The 14,971-nt window shown below is 43.6% G+C and overlaps 1 protein-coding gene across 5 annotated transcripts in view; it reads left to right on the top strand.

Moving 5' to 3' along the window:
- The first annotated feature begins 6,775 nt into the window (after positions 1-6,775).
- Positions 6,776-14,971, top strand: part of LOC119177192 (uncharacterized) — a 50,663-nt gene continuing 42,467 nt past the window's right edge. Inside the window, exons 1-3 of one of the 5 annotated variants that reach the window (XM_075878238.1) lie at positions 6,776-6,925; positions 7,930-8,117; positions 8,614-8,682. In XM_075878238.1, the coding sequence (XP_075734353.1) occupies positions 7,941-8,117; positions 8,614-8,682 (246 nt within the window). In that variant the 5' untranslated portion in view covers positions 6,776-6,925; positions 7,930-7,940. The other 4 variants (XM_075878242.1, XM_075878240.1, XM_075878239.1 and 1 more) reach the window with 4 other exon arrangements.

Genomic DNA, 14,971 nt, shown 5'->3' with positions numbered 1-14,971 from the left:
TGTTTCTATTTTTGTTTTTTCGACAATGATTTTATGAAGATAGAATATTTCCTGTGCGTACCTTTCAGTTCCATTAATGTGTGCAAGCTTCTGGAACTCAAACTGTGTCGTTCAGTCACAGTCTTAGAAACTCATTATATAAAAGCATCTTTTGGCAGCCACTACCATCACAATCATCTAATTCAAAATATAATTGGCAGAAGGATTGTTCCTTCAATCTTGTGTGCTATATCAATAATTACATGTTGCAAATGGTAACTGGATGAATGTGTTCATTAGTCATGTGTATTTTTTGTCTGTTCTAAGCAAGAGATCATTTATTCGCACCCTGTTTTTGTCATTGTGAGATTGTACGGCACTGTTTTTACTCATTATTTCATGCCATGTATTTGTACTTCCGAGTTTCTGCAAAATGTATTGTGTTTTGAGCAACCAGTACACCACGGAAGCCTTTGTTTAGCCATGGGCCACCAGAATGCTTAGAGGCCGTATATGTATGCAGCCCTGCAGCTGTATATAATCTTTGGTATTAGTAGAGCTGTGCATGTAATCCACTAGCGAAGTTCTTTATATCCAAGAGGAGTGCAAGACATAAGTTGCTAATTTCACACTTTTTGCTTGTGTCCAGTCACTTAAGAAATACTATCAAACACAGCTGATCTCTACAGGCACAGCCACACAGTGGAGAACATTTATTATGCTAAGTCTTAAATGAAAGTTGGTGATCATTAAAGAATGATTAGAAAAGTGAATCCCTTTCACTCCTTTTTTAGTTGAAATCTTTATAATAGGGCTATAGTGTAAAAAAAAAGTGCATGACTTCCTCCATGGGCAACAATAAATTTTATATGATTTCTATGAACAGTTTGTGTCTTTTTTATATTTGAAATGGTTAACACTGCTTTGAATTTTAGACTATAGTTGGTGACAACTCAAGGATGCAAGAAATGCTTCACCCAGGGCTGTAACTAGGGAGTAGTATTTACACGCCTTCACATCGACCACCAGTTGCCAAAGTTAGCCGTTCTACTCGTAAATACACCCTGTAAAATATTTCTTCGTGCAGTTTTGGTTTCACCCAAAACAGTGTAATTCACAAGCTTTTAATCCTTTTTTAAAAAAATTAGTGCTTCTGCAAGTGCCACAAACGTATAGATGATGCCCAAGTTGTCAAGATACTCTGAGCATGCTGCAGTCTTATGCTACTGTACAAGCTGCAAAATTTTCTAAGTGTGACGATGAAAAAGATAGGTTGTAGCATAACTCTGTCATATAACTGACTGCCTGTGCACAATATCTTTTAGCAACAGCATGTCCACTGGTGGAGAACTACCATGTGGTTGGACACAGCCAATGAAAAAAGATAGTTAAGCCAAGGAAAGCACAACAAACATTCATTGTTGTGTTTAACAGTAGCAAATAATTATGACCTAAATAGAGAAGTGAACAAATGAGCACCCTTTGTCAGTGGGATCAGAACCCACAACTTTAAAATTTGCACATACAAAGCTCTACCAATTGGGCCATGGCAGAGGATGCTCTATCATCCACTCTCTTGGGTGGATGATAGAGCACCATCTGCCGTGTGTAATACCTGCGAGTATTAGCCACTGTCACTTGTAGTCAAGGCGGTTAGTGTGAAACACTTTGCCATAGTATGTTGCGTGGCACGTGACCTTTGCATAGAGTAGTTTGATCAGAGTAATTATCCTCAAGAAAATGAATTCTGCTGCCACAGGCAATGGGTGATTTTCAAAGCAGCCATTAACCCTTTTAGAAAGTAGGAAAGAGATGTGATCATATACAAAGAGCTGATAAAAATAAATGCAGAGGAAAGTACAAAACTTGGTCTGCAATGACAAAATGAAAACATGCTGCGCAAGATAGTTGTTCATTCTCATTCCGTGAATGACACGGCTATCAGAATAATAGATGTGAATGTTTTGTGACAGGCACTTAACCTTGCATAAAGAAAAGCTTGCATTTAAAATAATTTAAAATAAGCCTGTGTGATATCTAGTGTTTGTATGGAATCACGGCTATCCTTTCACGTTCTGTATTCGTGTTGCTCGGATTCTGTCGCTGCCTCTGCTCTGCCCTATTAGTCCGCAAGATACTCTCAGCAACGGAAGCGATAAACGCCTCGGGGAAACCCGAAGCCATAAGCAGGGGAACTTGAGCTTTGAAGCTCGCAGAGATATTTTGGGCGCATGACCTATTTAAGGCATTCTCAAGACAGTCCTTCAGTCCTTCTTGTCTCTGTGTCGTCGTTTTGTTTTCGCGCTATAACTATCGTCATGCCATACCAACTAGCTCAAGCTGCCACACTTCTTCCTTTCACTTTAAGCGCAGAAAAAGAGGGGCTGTCTGCGACAATGAGAATGCTATTTTACATAATACGCTTGGCATCGGAGAGTGGTTGCACACATCAATATGCTGAAAACAAAACACAAAGACAAAACTAGGCATAGTTAATGGTAGTAAGAGCAAAATAGTTATTTTAACTGTACTGTGAGAAGGATGTCATCCTTATCACTGTTTATTTATGAATGCATCCCACTGCTCAGTGAATATTCACGAGAAATACATGCTTCTTCATCGTTGTGTTGAAGTATATTCTCATTATGTACAAAAAGAGTATTCCCTTTCGACAATTATAGTTGTTGCAACTACGAACAAAGGTTCACACGGCGGATAAAGCAATGTTACTGTTCTTTAGTTTCGAATGCACTGTTGGCGTGAAATCCTGGCGTGGAATAGCTCGAAGCCACACTTTTTTCTGTCTGACGCGCAGAAAAAAGCGTGGCTGTCGGACCCTTGGCATGACGTAGCACGCGGGGATAAGAGGATGTGGAGAAGCCTGAAGAATTTTAGAGGGTGTTACGATAGCTCCTCATCCTGGACAGGCCTCGGTATTGGCCTGGTGCACGACCAATGGTGGCGCTGCGAACCGCGCCTGTTGTATATGTAAGGACGGGGTTCGTGCGGTTTCGAGGCCCAGCAGCTTATAGAAACCACCGCCGTGGTAAAACTCTACAAAAAAGCAGTTCAGTTGGTTATCTTGTGTGTGGTGGCTACCGACGCTCTTCGAACAATCGGGGGTCTCCGCGTTTAACGGTCATTTTGTAAGCACATCACTTTGTTTCTTATAACTGCGGCTGATTTTCTCTACAGTAATGGTGATATACTGCTCTGTGCCTTGGTACAATCGTCCGCCCGTGAAAAGGGCGTTAGCCTTCATAACTATCGTAAGGACCCGAAGCTAACGAGGTGGATAGTCAAGCACAGTATGGGAAAGCGGACGCCTTCATCGACCATGTGCGGCAAGAACTTCGCTGACAGTGACTTTTGCTGTACCCGGCCGCGCGTACGTGCCAGTCGTCAGTATGTGTGTTTGAGCACCTTGCCAGTACTTCAGCCATATATTGCACGCAGGCTACAAGCATAGACGACTTAAGACCAAAGCACACATACGCTGCCCGAGCGCGAGCAGGAGTGCATCAGCGGGCGTACCCCTGGCGCAACTAGCGAGGAATGGCAATTTCCATCCAGACAATACGCGCGCAGGTGTGCGCCGGCGTGCACTTACCCCAAGCAGGCGGGAATAGGCGGCCGCTGCAGTCTGTCTGTTTTTGGTGCCATGAGGAAGTTGAGAAGGTCAATTTAATTTGGTTATGATCACTTCCCACACTGAACTTCCCATCCTCGTCTATTGTGATTGATGTAGCGTGGTGGGACAGCTTTGGTGACATAAGTACATAGTCGATGCATGAATGGCTGTTCTTAGCACACCATGTGAATTCACCCTCGCAGTCAGAGTGAAGGTTGGCTATTTCCTAGTTTAGTTCACGCGCTGTCGGGTCCACCAGGTCTCCATTAAAGTCCTGAAACCCGTCCAGTGCCTGCAGGTGGCCATTGAAGTCGCCCATGAGTAAAACTTCTCTGTTAGCTGCCCATTGTTGTACATCTATTGACACACATTTCATAATTCGAGCATTTCCATCATGCTGGCCATAGCTCAATGCAAGGTAGACCACACCTACTATCACGGGAATCCCTAGGATGCTACCACGGAGCCACATGTGTTCAGTGCATGGGCAGGTCAATCTTTCCCACATCGTTCCGGACCGCCACAGGATACCTATTCACCCGCCTTTGCGTGTATTCCCTTCGCGGTTGGAGCCTGACCATTCCCAGTTCGGATGGCCCCGCCGCGGTGGTATAGTGGCTAAGGTACTCGGCTGCTGACCCACAGGTCGCGGGTTCGAATCCCGGCTGCATTTCAGATTGAGGCGGAAATGTTGTAGGCACCTGTGCTCAGATTTGGGTGCACGTTAAAGAACCCCAGGTGGTCGAAATCTCCGGAGCCCTCCACTACAGCGTCTCTCATAATCATATGGTGGTTTTGGGACGTTAAACCCCACATATCAACCAATCAATCAGTTCGGATGTACAGGGGGTTCCTACAGCCCACGAAAGTGCGTCTCTGCTAGCGCATAAAGTTTCATTCTTTCACTTTCTAGCATTGCATATAGCTCTTCCCACTTGCTCGGCTTTCTTGCGCCATGTACATTGAGGAGACCCACGTTGGTTTCTCTTACACGTAGGCTTGTTCGTGCCCGTCGTATTGTAGGTCCAACCGGCTGGAGTCCTAAAAAACACAAAGCCTGTGTCTCAGGCGTGTGCTCAGTTCCTCAGCAGCGCCGACCTTGTGGAACAAGCTGTGCACCCCCCACCCCCCTGTCGGCGCTCGTGTGGTGCTTAGAAACTCCACCTGTTGGCGCAGTCCGTCACAGACCTTCCTGAGCTTCTCGTTCCACAGCTTGCATTTGCTCAGCATTACGTCATTGCAGTATTCCGGTTCAGGAACACCGTATACAATGAAGCGATGCTCTCGCCTGCCCCATCTGCATCCTGGCCTTGATCCCCTGTATTAAAATATCTGGGGAGGCATCACAGCCCACGATATCGCTGCGTCCGCAATTTACGACCACAACTGCCTCTGGTGCGTTCCAAATGTCCACGGCAGCACCCATTTCATCCATCACATTCTGGAGGGTGGCATCCTTCCATGTGCATAAAAAGTAGCAGTGGTGCCACTTGACGGCATCCGCGTGAAAGCTGACGACGGAGCCCAGCCGGTCATGCCACTAGATCATAATCTAGTTCACTATTCGCCGCCAAATCGGGCTATAGGTGGCAGCACTGCCCCGCGAAAATGTGGATAGGCGGTCGGACACGCAGCGACGCTTCGTTGCGTGTGGTCTGAGCCGATTGTCGGCAGATAAAATGCGTTGACTACAGTTTACTGTTAATATCTACGCTCTCCACTACTGAATCGGTGCACGACTCCTATGCAACGTTAACATTACCCGCGAGTTAAACGCATTCTACCTTTCAAAGTGATGCTCGCTCTTAGTTGTCTCTTTTTACGCTTTCACACTAAATCACGCATTTGCTGTGTTGTTTGTTCGTGGTTAGCTTGTGTTCTGCCTGTTATGCACTGCTGTAGTGTGACTGAACTACTTATTTTCATCTTTGTCATCTACATACTACAGAAAGGTGAGAAAGGAGGACCGTAGAAAGCCTGCATATCTGTGCGATTCATTGAGTACCACCATTCGCACCTTATGTGCATATGATTTTCTTTCCAATTTGTTCACCTTGAAATGTGGGATGGTCGATAAATCTAATCAAGAAAGCTTAGTGGCAGACGGCGCTTTGAGCTACACTGCGTTAACCACGTGTATGCGCAGGTTCTTGCACCAGTAAAAATCTTATATAAGAGTTCAGCAGAAAGCTTTCATCGATGAACTACGTGCATGAGGGTGCTACGACGAAGTCCTGGTTAATAGGACAAGCATGTTTTTTTTTTTTTTTCAGGCGAAAATTCCTTCTGTCGGTCAATAACAATGCCACACAAACACTGAAAACAACAAAGTAAAAAAAAAGATGAAATTTTCAGTGAAATTATACGACATCATATATGGGGTGTGCCGTATGAATTAATTTTCAACGTCTGGGCTCTTTAAAGCGTTCTTAAATCTAAGCACACGGTTGCACACGGTAACTCTGTATTCAGTACAGTGTAAGTATACCGAAGTCTCACAGTTTGTGATAGTAATATTTCTATGTAGTGGTACCACGGCCATGTAAACACAACTAAGGCTCCTCGCGTGATCGATAAACTACAGTGCTGTAGCTGTATACCTTACAACAGCGTGCAAATGCATGACCTAGAGCCTTTTTTCTTTTTTTTTACTACCGAGTTGCTATAAAATGTTGCATTCACCCAGAATGTAATAGTCCTCATGTTTGGAAGGATGCCAAGAGAATTTTGCGATGTGCTAGAAACAGAAACCAGCACCCACTCTGAAATTATTCTGGTGAATGGAGAGTACAACGACAATACAACACTCTAGAAAGTTGCACTTGCCGATCTTATTAATAAGCATAAGCAGCCCAGAGAGACCAAATGCTTTCGTACGTCGGTCAAGGCATACGTAAAAACAGTTACATTCGCCCTGACATGACCGGACAAACCACACTTTGAGAACGTGCATGACGTACGCGCACATAGAAACACGACGTGGCTAGCAGACAACGCAAGGAGCAGTCCACACTTCGCCATTTCGGCCAGTTGCCGCCAGGCGGCGATTCTGCTCGAACTTGCGTAGAGTCACTAGAAAAACTCAAATCTTGCGGCCAACAACCAACCTGCCAGCTAGTCAGGTGACCCTGACGTCAAGTGAAAAGCACGCCAACAAACTTCGGGCGCTTTTTATTCGCCGCGCACGCCATGATCACTCCAGGCTCGCCGCTCGAACGCGCTTGAGAGCTTGAATTCGCGCGGCGCTTTGGACACTCCCCCTATTCTAGGTCACTCTACCCATGCGCTGCCTTCCGAGGTCTCCCGATTAGTGAGGTAGGCATGCTGGCCGCGCTACGCTTCGTCTGCAGCGGTTAGTGTGAAATTGTCTGCATCATTATTGTACGAAACTCCATGTTCTTACTGTCCGTGCCAGTCACGCCATTCATGACATTTCTTCTGAACCATGAGAGACGCAACTGTATTCGTCGGTCAATTTTGGTATCAAAGCTAGGGCAGCGAATTGACCATCGTGGCTTTCGTTATTACAAAACGACAAGTCATGAAAGTTAGAAGGTTATATATGCAGACTATAAAATATATAAACCAAATGTGAGTGCATTTTGTCTAAATCACCGTGGTCGGTCGAAACTCGCTCCTCCGCTGGCTTTTTTTTTTTTTTTTGACTCGCAAATCTCAAAGGCTATGCTTTTATGTATACCAAGCACCAAATTCAGTGTCCACAGGGGTTTGCGCCTCAAAACGCTCGTGCCACCCGGGGGCAGCTGACGCGGCCTTTCAGGAGTCAAAAATACGGCACAGTCACTACTTTTTTTAGACACGCCACTGTGTATGTCATAAATAAAAAAAACGGCTGTGACTTTTTAATTTATTTTATCTCACATCTTAGTTGGTAGAGAAAAAAAGAGATAAAAACACTTATTGTGTAAAACTGTGGCTGAAAAGTATCGAAAGAATTTGCGGAAAAAGCAACACTGTGTGGCATGTATCAACATCCTATTCATTTTTATAAAGCAACCCCTACTGGTAGGTGTTCTGTGGCAACCCGAAGTATTCGACGAACGTAAATTTAATGATCTCTGTGGCCTAAATGAACGTTGTTGCCGGTGATTAACCTGTGCTTCATTCCGTATCTGTTCGTATTACCCGTATAAACTTTAGTGTAGCAGGAATGAGTGTGCGATGTAGCTTCGTGGTTTCCTTTTCTCTGTCTTTTTTTTTTTTTTGCTAGCCCTAAGTGATCAGTGATGAAAAACTGTTTCGTGACGAATACTTATGTGCGATATTTGGTTAATTATTCTATGTAATGCGTTTCGCAGGCTGAACTAGCATGGCTCCCGGTGGACCTGCGGAGAAAAAGAATAATGTCCTTCCATTATGGGGCAACGACAAAACCATGAACCTGAACAATTTGATACTCACGAACATACTGTCGTCGCCGTACTTCAAAGTAAACCTTTACAAGTTGAAGACGTACCATGAAGTTGTGGATGAAATTTATTACAATGTAAGTTATGTATCTTTTCTTTTGTTTGATCTGTTAAATGTTTAACTAATTTCGTTCACGATAATCTGAATCACGTAGTGTGGCCACATTTATTTATGCGTGATCATAAGCAAGTGTGGTCATAGCAGTGGCGGATCCAGAGCCCCCCCCCCCCCCCCCCTTCCAAAAGCCTGTCAGCACCCCCTCCCCCTCTATTCAGTGCTTGCCGTCCACCTGCTATCACCAATTAGAACAAATGAGTGGGGTCCCTTTGAGCACACGTTAACAGTATTTATGCTATGTTCTTGTGCTAGTAAAATAAAAACATAATGACCAAGCCCCCCCCCCCCCCCTCTCTGGTGTTCTTTTAAGCAACCGTTTCCCCTTAAGATGAGTGGCTGAATCTGCCCCTGGATCGTAGATAAGCCTTCAGCTTTGATAGCAATTGTAATTGTCTATGTTTGCAATTTGAACCGTACAAGCGTCGTTTATTTTGTTCACTGAAACTTATACTTAGGTACAGCACTTGGAACCATGGGAAAGAGGGAGCAGAAAGACATCGGGCCAGACTGGCATGTGCGGAGGGGTAAGATTTGTGCTATTTGACAGCCTGCCTGCCTTCCTTTTGAAGCCTTGTAGCGCCCCACCACGGTGGTCTAGTGGCTAAGGTACTCGGCTGCTGACCCGCCAGTCGTGGTATCAAATTCCGGCTGTGGCAGTTGTATTTTTGACGGAGGTGTAAATGCTGTAGGCTCGCGTGTTCAGATTTGGGTGCACATTAAAGAACTCCGGTCGGTCGAAGTTTCCGGAGCCCTCCACTATGGTGTCTCTCAAAATCAAATAGTGGTTTTGGGTCGTTAAACTACATACATCTATCGTCAATCGAAGTTTTGTAACACCAGTGGACTAGACTTCATGTTGTCGCGATCTACTGCTGACGGTTGTCTGGACGCTATAGAAAGAATTCGTTGACAGTAAAGCAATCAAAATAAGCTTAAAGCACAGATCAGGGTAATCGTGTAGCTTACTACTAGTAGCTTATCTATACAGCAAAAAAAAAAAAAAACTCACAGTGGTGTTGAGATGATAATTTGCTGCAAGAGTTGCTCATTTTCCCCAATCAGTGTGCAGCAGATGCATGGACTGACCACATGTGCGCCAGCCTTTCATTAGAAGCTACTCGCGTTCCATCAAATTTGGGCCATAATTCTTTTGCTGTAGACATAGAAGGAGTTATTCTTGCTCATTGTACCGATATTGAAGGTTTTGGAAACGGGCCGTGTATAGTTGCACTCAGTATGACTCAAGCTGGGAGCGTCCAGCCTCTCCAATATCACCCATAGCTTCCACTAGCCTTTATTTCTATAAGGAGATGCTGTACTGAACCTGTTTATCGGGCTCCAAGCTAATGAGTGCGTTCTATCTATTAGTATTTGTGTGAAATAGGGATTAGACAGTACTACTGTGGTAGTGTGAAATATGAAGTGGGTAATGCCATATTGTGTCTTCAAATGAGTAATTAGAACATGTGAAAGAATAATATCAGTGCTTATGCTGCAGTGTCTCTGCTACAGAAGTCATGATAAGTAAAAAAATACAGCTTGAAATTGATTACTAAGTCGCAAGCACTTACCAGTTCAAGTTGCTTGCCATAGTCAACCGCTGAGTTTTTGAACTCGCTCAAGTATTTGTACATTTTCACGGCACTACCACAAGCCCCACATAGTCAATGTACAAGAGCATCGGAACTTTTGGATGCTGAAATTGTTCCGTGTCCACTTTTTTTCTGACTTTCTGCTGAAATTGCAGGTGCAAAATGCCATTGCAGCTGGCACCACTGCCACTTTAATCAATTCGTAGGCTCAAACTAGCTTTCCTTAAGTACATCTGTTTGAAGCCGCGGCAGGTTTCGAAAGTTAGCTGTGCTGCAATTTCAAGGTGCTATGGTGGCGAAGCACACAGATTATCTGAAGGCACCACTGACATGGTGCACTGTGGTAATACCTTCATGGATAAGCATTGAAAGACATGAAATCACGATGGCAACAACCATGCCAGTATGATTTAAAGGGGTTGTGAAACGTTTTCTGAAAACCTTCAACTATGTGTGTGTTCAAAATCTTGGTTGTCCATTCAGTACAATACCTTGACACGCTTCATCGTGGAGGCTCATTTAATAACTATAAAAGCACGTGATTACCCTCAACAGTACAGCTGACACCACACAAAGTGAACCGATGAAAAGTCTCGTTGACAATACATGGTGACGCTGCAATATTTGCTGGGCCATAGATGACTGATTCGATTCGGGTCCCCTGCGAGTCATAGTTGACCGAGGTTCATAGCATTGTACAGAACGTTGTTTCCACTTTGATAAGTTGTGTGGCATTGTCTGAGGATGCACATGGTTGGCATGCATAGTACTAAGCTGCAAAAAACATGTCGTAAGACACACCCTAACTCAACCAGTGAGAAAAACTGGAATGCCGCACCAAGCCAGCAAAGGCAACCGGGAAGGGAGGAATGCACAAGTGATAGTCCACATGTACTTAATAATTTATTAAACCTTTAAAGTACTTATACAAGGCATTACATGAAGGTGTGTGTGTGGGGGGGAGGGGGGGGGTCAGTAAATAGATAACCTGCTGCAGTGGTCTAGTGGCTAAGGCACTGCACTGCTAACCTGCAGGTCAGGGGATCGAATCCCGGCTGTGGCGGCTGCATTTTTGGGGGAAGTGAAAATGCTGTAGACTCGTGTGCTCAAATTTGGGTGCACGTTAAAGAACCCCAGGTGGTCGAAATCTCCGAAGCCCTCCACTACGGCCTCTCTCATAATCATATGGTAGTTTTGAGACGTTAGACCCTACATATTAACATTATTAGTAAATAGATTTCATAAGGACATGTCATGATACAAATGCAGTGCACAAGGGAGATGCAATTTAAAAAAGAAGTTTTGTGAATTTGTATGCCAGGGCAGTGCAATTTTTTTATGTATATGTAGGCTTTTATGCAGATTTCAAATATGTAATTAGTTTTGTGGTAAGTTGCACAGTTTTCATTTTGGACAAACTTTTTATGCCATTAAACTTTTGTAGTTCTGAGTCATCAATGTCTCATATTGCTCCTCATTATCTGTAGAATGCAAATAACTATCAAGAAAGTGTGTATAAAGGCTGTTTCACATGCCGCGATCGCAGCAAAAAAAATCGTTTCGTTCAGTCCAATCGCTCTGTTCGCAACTGCCGCTAATGGCGGTTTCATTTCACATGGACCACGAACACTCCGCGATTTTCGCTCTGCGACTGGGGCGGCAAGAAACGTTTGTTGCCACTGTTCTTTGTGGCAAACACTGTAAAATTTTTCAAATATAATGTAACACTGTGCGTTATGATATTATTAAGTTTCAATGAAGAGCTACAAAGTGCACTTGTGTTTCGTCATTCAAGAACACTGTCCAATCTAACTCAATTTTAAAATGCGCAACAGCTGCCTTTACTAAAACAAACACGTTGATGCAATTTCGACAGCTTGCCTGGCCCGGCCCCATTTCGACCAGTATCGACCAGAAATTGCTCTGCTGCTGTGATCAGAGCGAGTAATTTTCAACATATTGGTAGCTCACCGCAGACCGCTGCGGCAAAAACTAAATGTCCCCCCCCCCCCCCCTTTTTTTTTTTTGCTGCGAGCGAATTCGCAGACTGAAAATCGCTACTTTTTGGGTAATGTGAAACGGCCTCAAGGCATTTTAATGGACAAGGCAAATTGTAATATGAGAATGTTTTAGAGTTATCTGCCCATACTAATTGCTCACTTTGGTCTGGTAATAGTTAGGCAGGTGATATCAAGTTTTAAAAGAGATATTTCCGCCCTTTACGTAGTAATATCTGGGTAATAATTCAACTTGATCTGGCTATCAGAAGTATCAAAAATATGATGTCCAGAAGTTGGCCAAAAAAGATCTTGAGAAAAACTCGTCTTAAAGTTACAAATCAAAGCTCATCGATGTGGCAAAGATATGTTTTTTAAAATGATTTCTTTCATTATGAGAGCTTGGCAATCTGTGTTTTTTTGAGCAGGTGCCTTTAGTGAACTTTTAATGCGAAAGGCAATGACAAGCAGCAAGGGGATAATTTTCAGGGGACTCTAAACAATGAGCTCTGTTTAGTTTTTAGTAGTCACCTTGTGCTCTTTAAAAGTTATTTTAACCTACTTTGAGTTTAATTATAGTCCTCAGGTTTTTTTTTTATTATGAAATTGGAAAAACCAAACTTGTGAAAGCAAATGATAAATATATATGTAAGTTTTGAAAAAAAAAGAAAAAACTTGTTTTTCAACTTGCATCTCCGTTTCAAAAAATAACAGGGAAGCAAATATACATAGCATAGTGTTGAACATCAAGGTAAAGCATATTATGATAGTCTACTGTTATATTTAGCTGGTTGCAAGATGCAAGCACCATTGAATACTAGGTTAAAAATTTAAAATATATTTAAAAAACTTTTTTGAAGAGAAAGAGCTTTCTGAAACAATTGGTATGTGCGAGGGTCAGCTGAAAAGAGAAGACAGCAACACCGAATTTGACTGGGTTGCACTCTTAGAACAACATTCATGAAGACTGTTTCAATGTTCACTGGCTGATGGCAAGAAGGATTTGTTAAATGCTTGGGTTTAGTCAAGAAGACGAAGTACTTGAAAACAGATCACTTGGTGTACTTGCATAGTATGCAACTCTGTGTGCAAAACCTGCTGTGCTGTGGTATTATTTATTTTCTAGGTTCCTATAAATGTATTATTTTAGAGCAAAAGAAAGCTAACACCGTGTTCATAACTTCTAGCACGACGTCACACGTCGGTGCTTATGGGTGCCGGGGGTGCAGCGTGGTCGCTTAGGAGCCAAAGAAAACTGCGATTGCAAGTCATTGATACACTAAAGAATTGGAGGACGTTTGAGACTTGCCTTCAAGAGTAGGTCACGATAACATAATCAGGCCTCGTGCGCATCGCCTTCTGAACTGCCCCGTCGCAGTGGTCTAGTGGCAAAGCTACTCGGCTGCTGACCCGCAGGGATCGGGATCGAGAGATCGAATCCCGGCTGCGGTGGCTGCATTTTCGATGGAGGCGAAAATGCTGTAGGTTCGTGTGCTCAGATTTGGGTGCACGTTAAAGAACCCCAAGTGGGCAAAATTTTTTTAGCCCTCCACTACGGAGTGTCTCATAATGATGTGGTGGTTTTGGGATGTTAAACCCCACATATCAATCATTAGTCAGCCTTCTGTACTGCTAACCTGCTTGGTTCTCGGTCCATGCCTCAACCGTGCTATTAAGAAACGAATGACAGTGCACGTAATGTTGGCCGCTTCAAAAATATCACTGAATGCCTCTTGCAAGCACAGTTCTTAAGTGCCCACTATGCCATAATTTCCTTTGCGAGTCAGCGAGGGCATCCACCGAGATGCACCAGTCGCGTGTTGCCCTACGTATATGTTCACTTGATGGTTCTGCGGCTGATAATAATTAAATATGTCTGAGCTCTTTGTAATGAGTGGGCCTTTAAAACACCTACTCGTTACTCAATACCTTTTGATGCCTGGCACGATTCTATGCTTCTGCCATGCAATACTTGATGTATTAAAAGACTTCTTCTACTACATGACATTCGTGTTTTTTTTCTAAAGCAATTTCAACAAATGTCGTGACCCTGTGGTAGAACACCTGATTATCATGCGGACGCCCTGGGTTCGAGCCTCATGGATAGCATTAATTTTATTTGCATCTTTCTCAATTTTTCGGTCATGGACAAGGCGATGATCTTTCGCTCAAAAATGACGACGTCACACCAACACCTACTGCGGAATTTCTGCTAAACGAGCGCTTTAATGCTATCACGTTGATATTTCCCCAAAATATTTTGCAATCAGCATGTCTAATTCCGATAAAAGCAGGGAAAATTAGAAGCAGGCAGCTTCGTTTTTTCCATGGCCCCTTTAATTGCTGATAGATGGAGAGTGGGAGGATGTGTAACTGCTGATAACTCTATTACAAAAACATTTTCAACTATCTGCATAGTAGGACATGTGGCCTTGCACAGTTGTAAGCGTACCACACACTCTAATTGGGCGACAACCCAGACATGCTGCACTGCTGCTCATTGCTACTTCTTTGTATAAGAGCACTACATGCACTGCACAAATAAAGCTCAGTGACTTCCTTGTCATGAGTAGTTCCGGACAGTCATACCAGAGAGGCCACGCTTCGTGTGCGGTGCGTGTGATCGGTTTCGATATCTTCCTTAAAAGGGTACCGACACAAAAAAAATTTTGGCCTCATGTTTAATGGCTGCAATGTTTAGTTGGCCTGTTTGTCATAGCATAGCACATCGTTTGCTGCAGCATGTGACAGACAGGCCCCTTTTTATCGACCAGTTTCAATTTTGATTTAATAGAGCTCCAAACAACAACAAGCCGTCGAGTGCAACTACTGTCATCTAGCATGTGCCGCTCTTGACCACATCAGCACACAGAACTGCGACGCGCTTCTAAACGGTCTGCATCAAGAATTCCTTTCGAATACGAAACAGAACTGCAGTATTGCCAAACACGAAACTTCCAACGCGTGGCCACGCACTCATGACCAACTACACAGAAGTATAGACTGCTAGAACCAACGCGGCAAAAGGGTGGCTGTGACGTCATCAACTTATTTTATTTACTGCAGCGTGGTGACGTGAGTGAATTAAAGGGGCCTCTTTGGATAGTGTCAATACCTGCAGTTTTCAAACTTGAAAATACTGTAAAATACATTCCAAGCTTTATTCGCTATTAATATTTTGCAGACGATTTATGCATGTTCATGGAAATCGATCCCGTAGGCTG

This window comes from Rhipicephalus microplus, chromosome X (genome assembly GCF_043290135.1).
Source record: "Rhipicephalus microplus isolate Deutch F79 chromosome X, USDA_Rmic, whole genome shotgun sequence".
In the NCBI taxonomy this organism is placed as follows: Eukaryota; Metazoa; Arthropoda; class Arachnida; order Ixodida; family Ixodidae; genus Rhipicephalus; species Rhipicephalus microplus.
Note: the sequence above shows the minus strand (reverse complement) of the source record. Positions and strands in the feature narration are given on the sequence as shown.